Source organism: Lynx rufus, unplaced genomic scaffold (genome assembly GCF_022079265.1).
Source record: "Lynx rufus isolate CCGP_SWC_20201006 ecotype Redwood Valley unplaced genomic scaffold, mLynRuf1.p SCAF_7, whole genome shotgun sequence".
NCBI classification, from domain to species: Eukaryota; Metazoa; Chordata; class Mammalia; order Carnivora; family Felidae; genus Lynx; species Lynx rufus.
Window position 1 is genome coordinate 66,501,056 of NW_025814889.1, and position 20,532 is coordinate 66,521,587.

At 35.3% G+C, this 20,532-nt stretch overlaps 1 protein-coding gene across 1 annotated transcript in view; it reads right to left on the reverse strand.

The window, feature by feature from the left end:
* The window catches only part of CPNE8 (copine 8), a 232,642-nt gene that overhangs the window by 107,372 nt on the left and 104,738 nt on the right, over window positions 1-20,532 (reverse strand). Inside the window, exons 7-10 of the mRNA XM_047065738.1 lie at window positions 14,678-14,741; window positions 7,435-7,538; window positions 2,333-2,437; window positions 805-846 (exon numbers count right to left, since the gene is read on the reverse strand). Of these exons, the coding sequence (XP_046921694.1) occupies window positions 805-846; window positions 2,333-2,437; window positions 7,435-7,538; window positions 14,678-14,741 (315 nt within the window). The remainder of the gene's footprint in view (window positions 1-804; window positions 847-2,332; window positions 2,438-7,434; window positions 7,539-14,677; window positions 14,742-20,532) is intronic.

The following is a 20,532-nucleotide window of genomic DNA, read 5'->3' on the forward strand; positions in this document are numbered from 1 at the left end:
GGCACCTGGGTGGCTGGGTCAGTTAAGCATATGACTTTGGCTCAGAACATGATCTGAGTTTGTGGGTTCGAGCCCCATGTCAGGCTCTGTGCTGACAGCTCAGAGCCTGGAGCCTGCTTCAAATTCTGTGTCTCCCTCTCTCTCTGCCCCTCCCTCACTCTCACACTCTGTCTCTCAAAAATGAATAAATGTTAAAAAAATAGTTTTTAAAAACACCTCAGTATCAATCCTACTTAAAACAGTAGAAACAGTGGAAAAATAAAGAAGAAAGAGAAAAAAGTAGTGTGTAACTTCTCTGTTAGTATTTAACGTGTACTGTGATATGCAGAGGCAAACCATGATTTTGGAGCTCTGAACATTGGCAATCACCAGACATAATTCTAGAGTTTTGTTTTGTTTTTTGTTTGTGAGCTATGTGCCTTTTTTAGGGGGTTAAGGGTACTCAAGTGTTCCCATGGATGACAGGGCATAAAAAGTTATAGGAATCTTCAGGGAAATTATGAGGCACAGACATTTGAGAATCACTACTATGCAGCTATATAAGACATCTCTAAGTTTTCCAATGAAAAATCAAGTCCCAGTTGAAAATCTGCAATGTTACTAAAAATGAGGAAGACCTCTATTTTATTCTCCAAATTGAAAAATTACACTAATGCTTAAAATCCCATGTAAGCACCTCAGTAACATTCGGCAACATCACACAATCTGCAATCTGAAGATTAAAATTAAAACATATGGTCATATTGATATATTTTTAAAGAAAACAAATTTCAAGAGCAAGAATAAAAGAAGAGATTGTCTTACCTCCCATCTCGATCCCAGTCATACACCTCTACTTTGATTGTTCTGTCCATGAGGAAAACATACACATAAAGTTACTTAGTAAGATTAAAATAACATGACTGAGCATTAAAAAATAAGTTGCAGATTTTCCTAGATGAAATAATGTAGGTTTCATAAAATAGTTTGAAGTTGATTTTGTTGATTTTATTACTATATTTTGATTTATATCTTAAAATGGGTTTTTCAAATCTTATTGATTCTTCAAAGGCATAGGGAAAGTATATGGGAGGAGCATGCGGAATTTGACATAGCTCCTCAATGAGAAGGTCTGCAACTACTTTCCTACTCTTGAAAACCATTGTGTTAGAGCAGGATTTCTCGATTTTAGCATGAATCACAATCACATGGAAAGCTTCTCACACCTTGAATTGTTGGACTTCATGCCCAGAGTTCCCAGTTCAGTGGGCTTGAGTTGGGGCCTAAGAATTTGAATTTCTACCAAGTTAAACCAGGTGATGCTGATGCTGCTCATCAAGAACCACACTGCAAGAACCACTTTCTTACAAAATGAGTTCAGTTAGATAAAGTTATGATCCTGTTAAATGAATAAAAATGACATTCAACTTCAATTTTCAAGGAAATTTAACGACATGCTGCTAATCAATAGTTCCTTCTACACTAGTTAATAGAATAAATTTGCATTTTTCTAATACTCAAGTAACAAGATAAATAAAATAGCAAAGATATTGGGTTTTTACTTTCTATTTGTTTGCTTTTCCTTTGGGGGTAAGGGCTTTAATTATAAACCTCATAATCAACTTCTATTTGAAAAAGAAAAAAAAAACTTTAATGTCAAGAAATCTTAAGGTATATTGTGGGAGGATCTTCAGGGTCACCTCACCCAGTTACTTGTAAAACACCAGAATCTCCCTGTCCTCCATCTATATAACTTTTATGATTCAACATCCATGAGAACAGTGATGCCAAATAGCATTTTCCATAGGAGACTCTTAAATATGGAGAACTGGAGGGGCTGTGGGAGGGGGGATGGGCTAAATGGGTAAGGGGCATCAAGGAATCTACTCCTGAAATCATTGCTGCACCAAATGCTAACTAACTTGGATGTAAGTTAAATAATAATAATAATAGCATTTTCAAGAACGCCTCAGAGTTGATAATATACGTAGTCATAGTCTTCTACATTTACTTATTCCACTCCAGAAAGATAATGCCAAATTAAAGCATTGAGGCAATGAAAATTCTACAGTGACTTTTGAATAATATGTCAAAACAAACTAAAATTTAATGTATTTTTAGCATTTTGCATACTTCTGGCCTTGGAAAATCAATCAGTTTAACCAAACTTTAGTCAAATTATCATGAATAAAAAAAAAAGCTATTCAAAAATTCTGAATACACCGTCTGTTGGTAAATACACATTTACATAGGTAAAGAAGCACCCTAAATTTTTTAAATTTGGCTTAGATTATCAGATACAAAATCTATAGTAAATATTCAAAACTCTCAGAAAAGTCGTCATTTATTTTACCTGTCATAATCACCATTACATAATGCTCTGACTGAGATCTTGAATGCTTGCCATACAGGATTTAGAGTGTTTTTGACAACTTCTGTTTTATGGCAAATTGTAAAACTGTAAAAAAAAAGTTTTCAGTTATTTTTATAATTCAGTTATTATATACGGCTTAAGTAGTAATAATTCTTTTTCTTTCTTGTGTAGAACAAATGTTGTCAGTCTCTCTGTGGCTGGTATACCATTTAGCAAGAAGAGATTTGTTTTAAAACTTTAACGATAAGCTCACTACAACACAAAGCAATGAGATTCTGCAATAAGTTTGTGAAGGACGATCTTTTGCACATTCAATAAATTCTAAAGTTGCTTTGTAAATAATCTCTATAAAAATTGTGATGACAAATCAAACAGTGAAAAATATCTATGTATGCCCAACAAGATTAGCTTGTTATAGTGCTGAGAAGAAAAACCTGGTTGGGTGGGTTGAAGACAGAAAAGAGAAACAGAAACAGAGTGTGGAAACAATATGTTTGGAGAGTTTAACTGTAAAGAGAAATTGGGGGTAGCTTCAGGGGATAGATTAGTTCCCTAGAAAGTTTGTGGTTTTCATTACTTTAAATTTTTCTCTCCAAGATGGAAGAAAAAACAGCAAGGTTGTATACTGAAGGAGAAGTCCCAGTAGATAGGGAAGCAATTTATGATGCATACGAGAGAGGGGAGAAAGGCTACAGCAATGTCCTTAAATAGATGAAAGTGGATGGGATCCAGGGCATCAATGCAGAAGTTGGCCTTGGGACCTCAGATAGTCATTCTCTAGGAACATTCAAGAAGGCAGAGTGCACCGGAGATGCTGTAATGGGATCATGAGAAAATTCTCCAACTGTCTCCATTTTCTTATGAAATAGGAGGCATGATCATCAGCAAAGAAGAAAGTGAGCAGATGTGTTCAAGTGTCTGGGAGAGAGGGAAAGTTGGTGGATTAAGTTAAAAAGTAGGATTCTTGAAGAGGCCTAAGGGCCCCACTTAAGGTAAACATCATGAATTTATAGTGAGACAACCCAGCTTATAGTTCTTTCTTTATCTAAACCATGGGGTCTATATATCTAAAGAGTACACAATAAGAGGTCAAATCTATGTAGCCTTAAAGGTGGTTTTCCGATTAAAATTCCAATGTTGTTTCCACTGAACCATTCAATCTCGATATATCAATTAGGTCCTGGAAATGTTTTTGCCTAACATAAATGTATGCAAAGTTCATGAGGTATGAAATTATCCTGGCCAGAATGATACCCAAACCCAATCCTCAGGAAGACCTTAGTAATGAAGTGTTTCAAACACAGGGACCCCAGTAACAGTCATGAAATGAGAATATGACATAATCACCGTAGTGAACATACTGCACATAACCCCCACAAGAAAATACTCTCATTTCAAAAAAGGCTCTGAGTTGATTTTCCTCCTCTCAGTCAAGAAAAGTCTATTTCTATTAAGAGATCAAATAGAAACATAATCTAAAAGGATCAAGTATTCATTACAAGATTTATGGCATTAGTGCTATTTCCTTTCTGGTAGTACCCTCGCCCATCTAAACAAACTCCTGCCACTAAATTCACAAGCTCAAGAGAACAGATCTGTGGTTATATGTTCTCAGAGTTGACTCACCCAAAAGCACTTTAGGGGCAAAAGCCATGAAAAGAAGATGGAAGACAGACTGAGAAGATTCAAAAAAGGGTCATTGAGATACCTACGATGGAAGAAAAGCAAAGGACATAAGGAAGGAATAGGCAGGAAAAACACAGAAGGAATCAAATGAGAAAAGACAGTACACAAAAATGGTTAAGAAAAATTCATGGGGAGAGAGGCACCTGGGTGGCTCAGTCGGTTAAGCCTCTGACTTCAGCTCAGGTCATGATCTCACAGTTCGTGAGTTCGAGCCCGTGTCGGGCTCTGTGCTGACAGCTCAGAGCCTGGAGCCTGCTTCAGATTCTGTGTCTCCCTTTTTCTCTACCCCTCCCCAGATCACACTATGTCTCTCTCTCCCCAAAATATGTAATTTTGCCCCCAAAATTACATATACAGTTGACCCTTGAATAATTCAGAGGTTAGAGGCATTAACCAACCACACAGTCAAAAATCTGCATGTAACTTTTGACTCCTCCAAAACTGAACTACTAATAATAGTCTACTGTTGATCAGAAGCCTTACCGATAATATAAACAATAAACACATATTTTGTATATTATATACTGTATTCTTGCAATAAAGTAAGCTAGAGAAAAGAAAACATTACTTGAAAAAAATCATAAGGAAGAGAAAATCCATTTACAGTACTGTACTATATCAAACAAACAAAAAAAAAATCTGGGGCACCTGGGTGGCTCAATCGGTTGAGCATCTGACTTTGGCTCAAGTCATGATCTCATGATTCGTGATTTTGAGCCCCACATGGAGCTCACTGCTGTCAGTGCAGAGCCTGCTTCTGATCCTCTGTCCCCTCTCTCTGCCCCTCCCCCACTTACTCTCACAATTCACTCTCTCTCTCAAAAAAAAATAAAAACATTGAAAAAACAGTCCACGTTTAAGTGGACCTGTGGAATTTAAACCCATTTTGTACAAAAGTCAACTGTCCTGTTTAGAAACAGGAATCCACCTCCCTTCATAATACATTATTAAAAATCTACAAAGGGACTTTCTCTTCTTGTATCATATTCTTATATATATCAAGTCTTTGGTATGGTGGTAGAGACAGATAGATATCTAGATAGATGATATCTAGATACATGGATGGATAGGTAGATAGAGATAGAGCAACCGCCTGACTACCTTCAAACTAACATGCCCAACAATTTATTAACTTTTTGGTCTTTTTGTTTATGGTTAAATCAGAACTTCTGTTATGTTCATAGTATAACCAGCCATAGTTAAATATGTTGATAACCTTTGCTCTTAAGAAAGTGACTTACTTTATTGATCTATATTTATTGCTACATAAATACATATATCTATATTTATAGCTCTCGCTCTCTCTCTCTCTTTCTCTCTCGCTCTCTCTCTCTCTCTATATATATATATATACCAAATAGGATTATATATACCTTTTACCAAAAAAGCAGCTATTCCAAGGGGACATTGTTATCTAATTATGAATACAGTTTAAGTTACTAAATAAATGTGACAGCAAGAAAATAAGAATTTATAATCATAGGTTGTTAAGGATCTTTATTAATGCTTCTATTAAAACTAAGTTTTACCCTATCTTATAAAATGAGGCTCAAACACAGTAAGCAACAGACAATTTTTGAAATAGCTTCATATTCAAATAAATGTTAAAAATAAAGCTAAAATCTTTGCAGTTAAAAATAGAGACTTACACATAAAAAGTTAGGAGTAAAAGCATTTTTACTCATTCAAAAGTCATCAAAACAAAGCATAAATATACATAATGCACTAGCATATATGCTTTAAAATATATATTTGAATATAGACGGTGACCTACTTTGCTGTGTGTAATAAAATGGAAAGTTTTCTGAAATGAGATTCACCAAATTTTAGCAACAGTTTTTAAATGACTTGAGACTTTTTTGATTAATTGTACTCTTTTCTTAATATTTACATTTTATTTAATGAATAAATTAATACCATTTTTTACACACATGATTAATTTTCATAATATAACTCATGTGTGAGGGACTGAGATTCTCTAATTATACAATTAATGTTTATAAATAAAGAAAACTAGTAACAAAAATGGAAAGTTCAGAAAATAAGTAGTTCAGGCAGGAGGAGAGATAACACTCTTGTGACTAAAAAATCTTGAACCATTCTTTAGTCTTTTTCTACCTTTGAAATGACTGGCAAGTAACTATTTTCTTTGTTGTCCCATATTTTTCACATGGATAAAAGTACATTGGCATTTTTACCACCAAGATAGAAGTGAAGTACGAAAAATGTGATGACACCCTAACAGCATCACCAACAGTTGCTCAGTTGTATCCATAAAAATCTCACAATGAGCAAAGCATCATTTGATATTGCTCAGTAGCAATATTTTAAGTAGCAAATATTCTATTTTTATGTAACATTTTATATACTTGTTTTAGAACATTAACATGGGTAATTTCATTTGTTAAGTGTAGCAGTAGTCACAGGTTTTTATCTTTCTGTTCCCTTCATTTTTAATTCGTGAAATAATATTTTCCCTTTAGCTAATACTTTGCACGCAGTTCAGGAAAACAAAAAAAGGAACACTATACAATAAGATTAATAATAACAGTAACGGCTAACATTTATGTTTTATGTATTAAGCAAGCTTCCATTGGATTGTGTAGTAACTCACTCAGTACTGTCAACAACCCTGTTGAGCTGTGATTCTTAGCCCATTTTACAGATGAGGAAACTGAGTTGCATATGGGTTAAAAACCTTGCCTATGGTCTCATAGCTATTAAGTAGCAAAGCCATGATTTAAACTTGGGCAATAGAACCTTAGTCCATAATTTTACCACTAAACTTTCCCACAGATACTGACAGTACAATATGAATCAAAACAGAAAAAATAAGATATATTTAATGATAGAATCATACATATTAAATCATATTTTGCAACCCATGGATAAATTTTCAAGCCATATAGAAACCAATCTAATCATGACTGCCAAAAGAATTCAAACTACAAAAATGTAACGACAAATGTTATTGCATGTTAGGTAAATATTATTGGGAAAAAATCCCAAACCCTGGAGTGTAAAAAGCAACCCATAAAATCCAAATCCTTCTCCAAAAAGATGGTTTTTCAATTTTATAACCCAAAACCTTAGTTTTAGCATTTTAGATTTCCACAAAAATATAACTCTTTCATACTATTAAGGCAATATTATAAGTGTAGGGAAAGCACAGGGGAAATGTTTCTTTGAAGCTGAAAAATCATTCATTTTAAACATCACACAAAACATATAAAATGCTTGTAAAATTACACATTGTTGAGATGCAAAAATCAAATCAATTTTTAAAATACCAAAATATGTTACTGTTTATCAATTTACTGAGCTTCTCTGAGAAAAAATAATCATTCAAATATCATTCTTACTATAGAGTCAAAAAGCATAAAAGATAAATCTACCTGCCATCTTCATTACTTCGATAAAATACAAGAAAAGGGTCTGACTTTCCAAAAAAGTCCTTCTTGTCCAATTTGTTCGCACAAAATTGCATCAGAACAGCATCCTACAAACAAAATTAATAAAATATCTCAAAACCTGGGTTATAAATAACTAGAAACTGCAGATCACAAGTAAGACTTGACAAGAAAACAAATTTACCATTTTAATGCAAATGGCCAAGTGTGCAAGAATCCCGGACAACATAAATTACTTTTCAAAGGGTTGTGAGACTAAAAAACTGACTCTGCAAGTTTCTGTTCTAGTCAGAGAACTAATACTTTTTTATAACTTCTAACATTTTTCCCTGGAAAAGTGATATTAAGTATGACTCTAGATATTCAATATTATAATACAAGATCTCCGTTCACACCTTCAGTTATTCAAGTACACATTTTTAGAACATAGCTTTTTTAATTTCTCAGGAAATAAGTACTTATCATCTACTGCATATCTGCCATGGATTAGGTGTTAAGATATTTTAGATCACTAAATGAGGTACAAGACAGATCCAGACTGACCACATAGTTGTCTATCTAGGGGGAAAAAGGGTTCCTTTTTAATTATACGTAAGTGTATTACAATGTCTTAATAATAATTCCTATTATATTGGGCTTCAAGAAAAGTAAAGCACTTTCATGTTTATCTATAGTTTAATTACACACTTGTATGTTAATTATTAAGCCAAACCAGTAATTGTTATCAATGTATATATTTAAGCACTCATAAGCTACATGGTTTAGCTTAAAAGTAAACAAGCTGGGGGCGCCTGGATGGCTCAGTCGGTTAAGCGCCCGACTTCGGCTCAGGTCATGATCTCGAGGTCCGTGAGTTCGAGCCCCGCGTCGGGCTCTGTGCTGACTGCTCAGAGCCTGGAGCCTGTTTCAGATTCTGTGTCTCCCTCTCTCTCTGACCCTCCCCCGTTCATGCTCTGTCTCTCTCTGTCTCAGAAATAAATAAACGTTAAAAAAAAAATTAAAAAAAAAGTAAACAAGCTGGAGTATCATACATTAAGGAAGTTAAACATTGTTCAATTATGTAGAAGTACCTTTGAAAGGTAGAAATAAATAATTTAAAAATAAAAATCAGTATTTTGATTTGTTTTTTTAACTGAAAAGAGATGCTAACAATTTTGAAAAGACAAAGAGTGTCAAAGTAATTCAGATTCAACCAAGAGGTTGCAGTTTTAAATACTATTTGGTATTAACTATGACTACAAAGGCACACTCTTATTCACCACTTTTTTATTTGGCAGAGTCCAGCAATTATTTATTAAAGTCTACGTAGGGGTGTCTAGGTGGCTCAGTCAGTCAAGCTTCCAACTCTTGATTTCGCCTCTGGTCATGTTCTCAAGGTTGTGAGATCCGGCACTAAGTTGGGCTCCAGGCTGGATGTGGAGCTGGCTTAAGATTCTCTCTCTCCCTCTCCTTGTGCCCTTCCCCTGCTCACTCTCCCTCAAAAAAAAATAAAAAAGAAATAAACATCCACCTAAAATTCCCATTACTTCAGCATTTAAAGGAACACTATACAAGAGATGATGCTATGTCTCTTTTTCATTCATTCATTCATTCATTCATTCATTCATTCATTCACCTAGCAAACACTTCTCAAGTACTCAGACCAGAATCCGGGAATAGAGAGATGAATAAGACATATTTCTGCCCTTTTAGAAGTTCATAGCTCTAGATTTCTGGTCTTCAAAGCATTGGTATAGTGTCATTTTACTTTGGAATTTAGCACCGATGCAGTAACTTCTGCCAGAGAAACACTCGTAACAGAGGAACACTCATAGCAGAGGTCACTGCTGAACAGGCATAATAACCAGTATGTATTTTAAAGAAAATTAAAAGAACAAAGGCAAGAATATGGGCACCACTGACACCTCAAACCTCTCAGCCATGATCACTTTTCAAATCTGAGGTTGAAAGAGCAAAAAACTCTTTACTATTCTTTAAGGAAGCAGTGAGAAAATCATCCTGATGATTTCTAGTTTTCTAGGAACAAGGGACAGGATATTGTTCTTGCTACAGGGGAAAAAAATACACACACACACACACACACACACACACACACACACATTCTTTCAAAGTGCCTGGACCAAAACATAAACCACCAAAAAAAAATTCTGATATACTCAAAATGCATAATAGATTAGTGAAATGTACATACTTCAAATTGCGAATAAATCTTCACAGATATTAAATATTAATGAAACAACTTTTCATCACTGGTAAATGTAATACCAAGTTGTAGTTTTTCAAATTATATTCCTTAAGATTTGCAAAAAAAATAATTGATTAAAAAACATTGGGGCGCCTGGGTGGTTCAGTTGGTTAACCATCCAACTTCTGCTCAGGTCATGATCTCCCAGTTCGTGAATTCAAGACCCGCATTGGGTTCTCAGCTGTCAGCACAAAGCCGGCTTCAGATCCTCTGTCCCCCAATCTCTCTGCCCCTCTCCCATTTGCATGCACATGTACACTCTCTTCTCAAAAATAAATACTTAAAAAAGAAACCTTAAAAAATAAAATAAAAAATAAAGATTGTTTTCAATGTACTAAATTGTATAAACTTGGGGGAAATATGTTTTGCAATTACCCAAGTTAGTAATTTAGCAGGGATTCCATCTGCATCTAGCACAAAAGAAAACTAATTTCTGGGAGGAAAAGACAAGCATTTACTTATTTTTAGAAATATATAAGCATCGTTGCAAAGTTGTGTTTTTTAAATCTCTTGTGCTTTATGCCACCTGAGAGAATTTTAAGGTTTGTCTTCAATGCTTCACACCAGTAAAATAAGCTTCCTGTGGAAGAAATCCACTCGGATATGCCACAGGCACTTTTAACTCATTCAAATCTAACTTGCTCCTCCTGCAATCTTCCCAGCTCAATTAGTGGTTAGTCATCCAGTCAGAGCAATCAAGGAAGCTGCCCTTGACTCCTTCCTTTTCCTGACCCTTTATCCAAACCATCAAGTCACACCATTCCACCTCTAAAAGATTTCTCAAATCTTCAGTCTGGCTACACTGGCCTCCCCTTAGTCTGAGCCAATCTCCTCTTGCCTGGGACATGCATAGTGGCATTTATTCCTTTCTCCCCCTCCTACTCTTGCAACTTTCCAACCCATGTTCCATTCAGTAGACGCCATGGTGTTCCCCAAACATAAAAGAAATAATATTGTTCATAGTTTAAAATGCTTCAAGGCTTTCTCTTGTATTGAGGATAAACACAGAAATGTAATATGGTCTACAAAGCCCAGCCCTAAATGGGCTCTGAGCAGCCTTCTTCTCCACCTTCATCCCCCAAAGTTTTGTCTCCATTGTCTCCCACTCCTAGCCCTTTGCCTACACACACCTGACACACTTCCTTCCCTCCTCACAATTTTATGCAAGTTGTGCGTTTCAGTGGAATTCTTTCATTTAACTGGCAAACCATTCCTTAGGGTTAAGCTTAAATGTCATTTTCTCAAAGAAGCCTGCAGTGATCCCCTCTCCAATATAAATGAGATTCTCCATCGTACTCTCTCACATTGGATCACTTGTATACATCATGACATATTTACCTGCATGGTCATCTGACTAATGTCTGTCTTTCCCACAAACTACTTGTTCATTAAAGACAAGGACAGGGGTTGTTTGTTGTTGTTTTTTCTCACCATTGTGCTCTAAGCATCCATTCCAGGGACTAGCATATTGTATGTTTTGTAAATATTGTGGAATCAATCAATCAATTAACCGGAAGGAAAAACATTATTTCTGGATAATTTCAAGCTACTTTTAAAGCACTGAGTGAACAACTCTATCAAATTATGCAAATTGATGCAAAATTGCATTATTTCTGGAGCACCTGGGTGGCTCAGTCAGTTGAGCATCTAATTCTTGATTTCGGCTCAGGTCATGATCTCACAGTTTGTGAAATCGAACCCCTCATCGGGCTCTGCACTTACGGTGAGGAGTCTGCTTGGGATTCTCTCTGTCTCTTTCTGACCCTCTCCAGCTCTCTCTTTCTCTCTCTCAAAATATATTAAAAAATAATTATAATTTAAAAAATTGCATTAGGGGCGCCTGGGTGGCGCAGTCGGTTAAGCGTCCGACTTCAGCCAGGTCACGATCTCGCGGTCCGTGAGTTCGAGCCCCGCGTCGGGCTCTGGGCTGATGGCTCAGAGCCTGGAGCCTGTTTCCGATTCTGTGTCTCCCTCTCTCTCTGCCCCTCCCCCGTTCATGCTCTGTCTCTCTCTGTCCCCAAAAAAATAAATAAACGTTGAAAAAAAAATTAAAAAAAAAATAATAAAAAAAAAATAAAAAATTGCATTAATTCTTATGTTGGCATTTGATAGATATATTACAAAAGTTGCATTTGAAATAATGTAATACTAGGTTGAGATAATTAAAATTATCACACTAAGGGGCGTCTGGATGGCTCAGTTGGGTAAGCATATAACTCTTAATTTCGGCTCAGGTTATGTTCTCATGGTCCATGAAATCGAGCCCTGCATTGGGTTCTGAGCTGATAGTGCGGAGCCTGCTTGGGATTCTGTCTCCCTCTCTCTCTGCTCCTCCCCCACTTGCACTGTCTCTCTCTCCCTCAAAATAAATAAATAAATTTAAAAAAAGCACAGTAAAAATAAAAATTTGTACAAATTTATAATTTACACATCATTCAAATTCTGCCCCTTTTTTATTCTACCAAGTAACTATCTGGGGAAGATATCAAGACATCTAGCATTTTACAAATGCAGAAATTAAAGCTCCAAGAACATAAAGTCACCCAGCTGAATATTGAAAGAGGCAAGACTGAACCTAGGTGCCCTGATTCCAAAGTTATGCCCACGTAAATAACTAACAATGTGTTTTAAAGAAAAAAAACCCATCAATTTGTAGGATGTCAAATGCAAAATAGTTATTTCATTCAAATTTCTGTGATAATGCCTGATATTTTCAAGGTACCCTTAAATGTACGTTTAACAGGCACTGCCTCTTCTGAAGTAACTATGAACATTGTTTTGAATATATTTGCTTCTTCTACTTTATGAGCATAGTAATATTATTTCAAGGTTTATACACCTCAATGATGCTGATTATCAATAAGGCTGTAGGTAAGACTGAGAACACACCATACGTAAGTCAAGTCAAATCTAGATTCTAAGCAATGTTTTTAAAATATTAGATCTATAATTGTTAAGTATAATAAATATGTGTTTACTTATTGGAAGATAATTCCAGATATTCTAAAGGCTTTAGTAGCAGAAAGAGTGGTAAATGCCTCTAGATGACGAAGTAACAGATTCCACTTCATTTGCATGTAAGCTTTCCTGTTCCTTTCTGCTCTTCCAAGGAAAACAATAGAATTTAAAGTGGAAGGTATTTAAGATGCAACCTGGCCATACTCAATCTATGCCCTTGGTATATTGGTTCTATTTTGAAATAGAACTAATCATCATGTGTTCACTGGCATAACACAAAATTACCTTAACACCAAGATTTTGGCAAAATGGCATGTTAATGTCAACACAAAAAACATGTATCGTATTGACCTTGAACTTCACTTTCTCTTTCTTCCCTCACTGTACAAAATACATACATACACGTATATAAATTTAGAGACAAGAAGTATAAATGATCATTAGATGATATAATTTTAAGAAATCATTGTGTCATTTTAACAAAGAATAAGATGGTAAGTAATATTTCTGCAATTAAAGTGTTACACTTTTTGTGGTGCATTTTTAGTATACATAAAATGTTTTCATGTATGTTATGCTTTCAGATTTAATGTCACGATAGTCAATTATGAGAGCTGGGAGAATTTTTTAAAATATTCTAGTGACTTGGTTCACATCTGGCTTCCCCCCCCCCACTTGCAAATATGGAAAATAAATCAGAAGAGTCAAGTGATTTCATATGATAAAACACAAATTCATAACAAATCCAGAACTCAACTTAGTTTGGTCTTTAACAGCATTGTACTGGGCATTTAGGCTCTGGGCATTTTAGACATGAAAAACAGATCTAAGCAGTCAGATACCACAAAAAGAGTGAAGGAAGAAGAGGAGTGTCTCAATTTAAAAGCATTTTAACTACTTAAATTCTAATATTTCTTGTTTAATCAGCTCCACAACACTATTACTAAACTTCCCTTTTGTTATCTCACTGGCCACTCCCTACCCCACCAAAATTTCAGTTTCCATCATTTGCTGGCAGGATTCTGACCATATTGTCTTAGAAATATATTATGCATATAAAGCCATAGTAATTATCTTTAAAGACAACCTCTAGAGATTAAAGTTACATAATCAGATAATAATTACACACTCAGATAATAAATAGTAGTTCTCTATATGAAAACTGCAGCCAGTGTCTAAGCATTAAGTTTTTAGTATTCTTTGGGAACTTCTGTTCCTAAAATTATGAAGCAAAAGTTGAAAATAAAAAACCCCCGAGGTTTAATCCAGAACAATCTTCTTTTTTCCCCTCCCAGAAACAACAATTCCCAGGGATCCTCTGGGCCACATTAAATAGTCAATATTGACTTCAGATTCAGAGAGCTATCATTAATTCCAGTGTGGAGTGTCAAAGACATCACCTCATTTCTTGATGACAGTAAAATCACTGAACATGAGTCAATGGCTATATCAGCAAATCACAACTAAAAATAGCAGTTTTCTAAAAATACTGACTGTGCAGTCTATATAATCACATTCCTAGTTGGAATAGTAGTTGGTCCTTTCTTCAAACGTGAGCTTCCCAAGCTAACGAAAGATGGGAGCTTATATAAATTCTAAATTAATTCAATTAGAATTATGGACAAACAAGTATGTTATGCAAAATGACTAAAGTCAAACGAATAGAAACACTCCTTGAAAATCACATAGAAGCCTTCAAAATTTTTACAAGGACTGAACTGATTGGTACAACTGATAATTTCTAATAGTAATGCCCCTCCCCCATTAATGACACTGACAATGACATTTTAATAATTTCTATTTCTTAAAAAGACTGTTAAAATAACTGATATCCTTTTTGGACTATAAATGTAGTCTCTCTGGTTAAAGTGCTAAGTATCTAAAATGATGTCTTACAGACCACAGAATTATATAACATAGTCTAAATTATAAAATTACTCAAGAATTAATCATTTAAGTATAGTTTCAAAAATATTTTTCAGAAGTATAGGAAATACTTTTTAAACCAAAGAAATATTTACTTACCCTGCAACAGTTTAATTCCTCTGCTGTAAGTATAATTGTACCACATTTCTTCCCTGGAATTCCTCTAAAACAACAAAAATATATTTATATAGATCAATAATTTATGTTAATTTTATATCATAGACTAATATTATGTTTTATTTTTATGGAACCAAATAAAGAGCATACTACTAAGAGATGAGCTCTTTCCTAACAAAATGTAGTCCTTCCTACTTTCAACCTTGAGTTTATCCTATAGATCCACATTTCCTAATGAAGCTAAACATATCAGACATCTGCCCAAGAATCATCGTTTCATATTGTCTACCATATGTAATATAACATAATATAATATCTATAATGTAATAAAACTTTCTCCCATGGGTTCTAAAATTTCTATTATGTGATTAAAACCTATTCCTCACCTTGGTTTTCAATATTTCTTTCCCCTTTCATCAACATGGTTATTTCTTGGTGTTTATTTCCTCTTTACGGCCATTCCCATGCCCTGATACACCTCATCATGCTAACTGCTCCCTATTTCACCTCAAACCTTCCATATCCCTAGAAGAAGTTCCATTTGTCCCCAGAAACTTCATCCCGTCAACCTCACACAAAGTTCGGCCTTCTCCACAATCCCATGGCGCTTGAAGTAAGTAACACAAGTTTAGCATTTAATTATTCCTAACTTGTTACCATCACATATTTTCCCCTGTCTTTTCTCAAGTAGATTATAACATCCATAAGAGTAAAGTTCATGACATAGACCTCTTGTGAAGCAATAGAGTTAAATGTCTACACATAGCAGGTGCTCCATATACACTGAAAATATGTAATACATAAGCAAAATTAAGAAAAGTCGAACTCGCACACATTTTTCTTTGTACATGTATCTGGTATATTTATGCTCACATAGATTCCAGCTGACACAAAAGTGCACTAGGAAAATGCAAGGTGTGTGTATGGTTCCCTGCGTTACATGAGGGAATACAGAGACAAGTCCCTAAGAATCCCCCAAAGAGTAATCCTAATGCTCTCATAGTATACTTCATGGTTCTTTTGTCCCATCACAAATCATAGTTCAGACTCTTCCGTTATTCCTGGGACCTATAAGTTGTGGAATTGCAACCCAACAAGGGTGTCTGTCCTCAAGAATATAATTCATATCTGATAATCTATATCAACATGGATGCAACAAATACATAATCCCCTGTTCTCCATGTGTAAAGAGACTTGGCTCTTAGCCTAACTGGGAAGAAGGCAAAAAAATAAAAATAAAAAGGCTGAGTTGTAAATTTAACAGTGTAAATTATACATATTCTAAAATTACTCTATCCTTTCTTCCTTTCTACTGTAGTATTTTCTTCTGGAGAGTACCACTTGGTTTTGAACTAAAAATGCCATCTCATAGCTTGTGCAGTAAACTGCCTATCACAACATTTTGTTTTCTTTATATCTTTCCTCCCCATTAGGTTAACTACATATCAGGATCTTCCATTTTCTCCAAGTCTTTATGAATAAAAGATCAATTAATTTATTCTTGCACATCTTTCCTTGGAATATTACATACAACTTTTTTAGCATCCTTCCAGCAATCTTAATCACTTAATTTTTCTAATCTAGCTGTACCTTTTTTCCTCCTATCTGTCAATTTCCAGATTTACATTTTACATGTTATGACAAACTAAACACCCTGACTGAACATGTACCTGAAAAGACTGTAAAATGCTGAATAAAATTTGCCACAAAGTCTTTATAAATGCTCTAGTAACCTGGCAAGAACAGTAAGGACCAATTAGAACCTGAAGAAGAAAAACCAGAAAGACAAGCAGAGGTGACCCTGTAGAGCTTGATCTTGGGCTTCTTTTTCATGACACCTTAGGACATAAAAATAAGAGACCAAAAAAAGCGGGGGAGGGAAAGACTCACAAGGTGGAGAATTCAATAAATTACTAATACCAAGAATTCTGTTTGGTTGAAGTGATCATAGGTAACTGGTAAATGGAAAACATCTCTGCAGAGTTTGCCTTCTAACTACATCTCGAAAGATTCTCACATTAAAAATTTTTAAATACATATGAGTTCATGTATTTAAGTATTATTAATACATTAAGTATTAAGATATTCAAGTATCACAAAAAAACTAAAGGAAAACTGTACCATGTATTAGGGTCTCTAGAAACAACAGGCTACAGCATCAAATACAGACTTAGAATACTGGAAATATTATGAGTAATTTACAAAATGTAAGTGTGTATAATATACCTAAAATTTAAAGAAAGATATGGAAATATGAGTAACTAGCAAAGGATAATAAAAATAGTTGAGAATATTTGGAGAAAAAATAAGGAACTTCTGGAAATAATAGAAAAAGAAAACTCAGTGAACAGATTTAACCACAGATTAGACACAGCAGAAGAATTAGTGAACTGAAAGATAGATGTAAAATAATTATCCACAATGCAGTACAGAGAGGCAGACTGTACTGGAAACTATTATAAAGAGGTTTACAGACATGGAGAACCAGATAAAAGTTTTAATATACATATCATCAGAGGTTCAGAAGGAGAAGAAGGAATAGAGAAGATGTAATATTTGACGAGAGAATGGCTGGGAAACTCCAAGAAGTGATGTAAAAAATCAATTTCCAGACTCAAAAGGCTGAATGAATCCCAAGCAGCATAAATAAAAGTAAATTTATACCTATACACATGAGAGGACCATAGCAAAAGAGCAGAGATGAAGGGCACATGTTCAAATAAGCCAGAGAGAAAAGACAGATTGCCTACAGGGACGGGAATTTCAGAAAGAACACTGAAGGTGAGAGACAAGTGAAAATGTCTTCAGTGTTTGAAAAAACTAACTATCCCCCTAGGAATGTATACAGTGCATATCCCTTTTAAGAACAAGCATGACCCACAAATAACTAAACAAGTAAGCACTGAGGATTTATAGCCAAAGATCCTTGCTTGAGGCCTTTCTAAAGGACTTCAAACTACAGGAGAATGATCACAGATGGGAAGTCTGCAATGAGAGAAGAAACAATAAAGGAAGTGGTAAAATACAAATAAATCTTAATAAATATTGAATATAAGACAAGAATCAAAATGTTAAAAACTACATAACAATACAAATGATAGGATTAATTAGGAGAGTGAGAATTTAAGTTAAATTTTCTGATGTTCTTTGTTCAAGAAGGACAAGATGCTTCGAAGTGAATAGAATTTGATAAATTAAGCATGTATGTTTATTTTTTTAATGTTTTTATTTATTTTTGAGACAGAGACAGAGCATGAGCAGGGGAGGGGCAGAGAGAGGGGGAGACACAGAATCCGAAGCGGGCTCCAGGCTCTCAGCTGTCAGCACAGAGCCCAACGCGGGGCTCGAACTCACGGAGTGTGAGATCATGACCTGAGCCAAAGTCAGACGCTCAACCGACTGAGCCACCCAGGCACCCCTAAGCATATATGTTTTAAAACTTCTGCAAAACTACAGTCTTTAAAGGACTTTATAACCTAAAGTTTAGAATAGGAAAATTGTAAACTAGTGTTTTAAAAATACAACCGACTCAAAAGAAACTAAAGAAACAAAGGGTAGAGCAGATAGAAAGCAGTAAGAAAGTAATGGAAATAAATCCAGGGCAATAGTCACTAAGGCATTTGATAATGAAATAAATGGTCCAGATTAAAATCATATTGTCACTTTGCATAAAAACATAAAATTCAGGGGCACCTGGGTGGCTCAGTTGGTTAAGTGACCGACTTCGGTTCAGGTCATGATCTCACTGCTCATGAGTTCCAGCCCCGCATCGGGTGCTGTGCTGACAGCTTAGAGCCTGGAGCCTGCTTCAGATTCTGTGTCTCCCTCTCTCTCTGCCCCTCCCCTGTGTGTGCTCTGTCTCTCTCAAAAATAAGCAAACATTAAAATTGTTAATTTTATTTTTTATTTTTTAAAATTTACATGCAAATTAGTTAGCATATAGTGTAACAATGATTTCAGGAGTAGATTCCTTAATGCCCCTTACCCATTTAGCCCATCCCTCACTCCCACAATAACGCTTAGTTTGTTCTCCATATTTATGAGTCTCTTCTGTCTTGTCCCCCTCCCTGTTTTTATATTATTTTTGTTTCCCTTCCCTTATGTTCACCTGTTTTGTCTCTTAAAGTCCTCATATGAGTGAAGTCATATGATTTTTGTCTTTCTCTGACTAATTTCACTAGGCATAATACCCTCCAGTTCCATCCACATAGTTGCAAATGGCAAGATTTCATTCTTTTTGATTGCTGAGTAATACTCCATTATATACATATACCACATTTTCTTTGTCCATTCATCCATCTATGAACATTTGGGCTCTTTCAATACTTTGGCTATAGTTGATAGTGCTGCTGTAAACATGGGGGGTGCATGTGTCCCTCTGAAACAGCAAACCTGTACATCATGGACAGTAGTAGTGCACAAACATTAAATTTTTTTTTTTAATTTTTTTTTTTTTCTCAACGTGTTTATTTATTTTTGGGACAGAGAGAGACAGAGCATGAACGGGGGAGGGGCAGAGAGAGAGGGAGACACAGAATCGGAAACAGGCTCCAGGCTCCGAGCCATCCGCCCAGAGCCCGACGCGGGGCTCGAACTCACGGACCGCGAGATCGTGACCTGGCTGAAGTCGGACGCTTAACCGACTGCGCCACCCAGGCGCCCCAAACATTAAATTTTTTTTAAAAAACTTAAAAAACATAAAATTCATCTATAAGATATCAAAATTTAAGAATTTATAAAGTTCAAAAGAACAGAATGTAAAGATATGCTTAGGCGAAAAAAAACCAAACCCAATGAAAATTAGTGGACCTACATTAATACTAAACATATAGATTTTAAATTTTAAAATATTGCTACAAATAGTTCTTTTTTTTTAAATTTTTTTTTCAACGTTTTTTTTAATTTATTTTTGGGACAGAGAGAGACAGAGCATGAACGGGGGAGGGGCAGAGAGAGAGGGAGACACAAAATCGGAAACAGGCTCCAGGCTCCGAGCCATCAGCCCAGAGCCTGACGCGGGGCTCGAACTCAACGGACCGTGAGATCGTGACCTGGCTGAAGTCGGACGCTTAACCGACTGCGCCACCCAGGCGCCCCCAAATAGTTCTTATGTAATTAACAAAAGTTTCAATTAATCAGAAAGATATAAAAATCTCAATACTTTATGCATCTAACAGTATAGCTCCAAAACATATGAAAAACTCATCATATTATAAAAGAGTATGTGTACCTTACAGTGACCATTTTAATCTGGCAAACATGACTTTGGCCAGTGATTACAGTTAACATCACCAGCAATAAGTCATGTTGATATCATGTACTGCTGATATGATCTAATGAGGGTACCTCACCTTTGTGAACTTCCCCTCCAAACCTACAACGAGAAAAACGTTAGACAATCCCAAATTGAGGGGCATTCTACAAAATACCTGCTAATACTCCTCAAAACTGTCAAGGGCATCAAAACATGGAAAGAGTAAGAAATTGTCACAAAACAGAAGATACTGGGAGACAGGATAACTAAATGCAATGTGGTATCCTAACCTGAACTGTAAAACAGAAAAAGGACATTAGCTGAAAAAGGACATTAATGGAAGAAACAAGTGTGAAATTCAAATAAAGTCTGGAGTTAGTTAACTGTCATGTATCAATGTTGGTTTACTAGTTATGACAAATGTCCATTGGTAATTAAGATGTTAATGTTAGGAGAAACTGGGTGAAGAATGTATAAGAACTCCTTGTACTATCTTTGTAACTTTTCTATAAATATACAGCTATTTTAAAATAAAAAGATTATTAAAAACAATGTGACGAAAGAAAAGACAGGTTGAGGAACT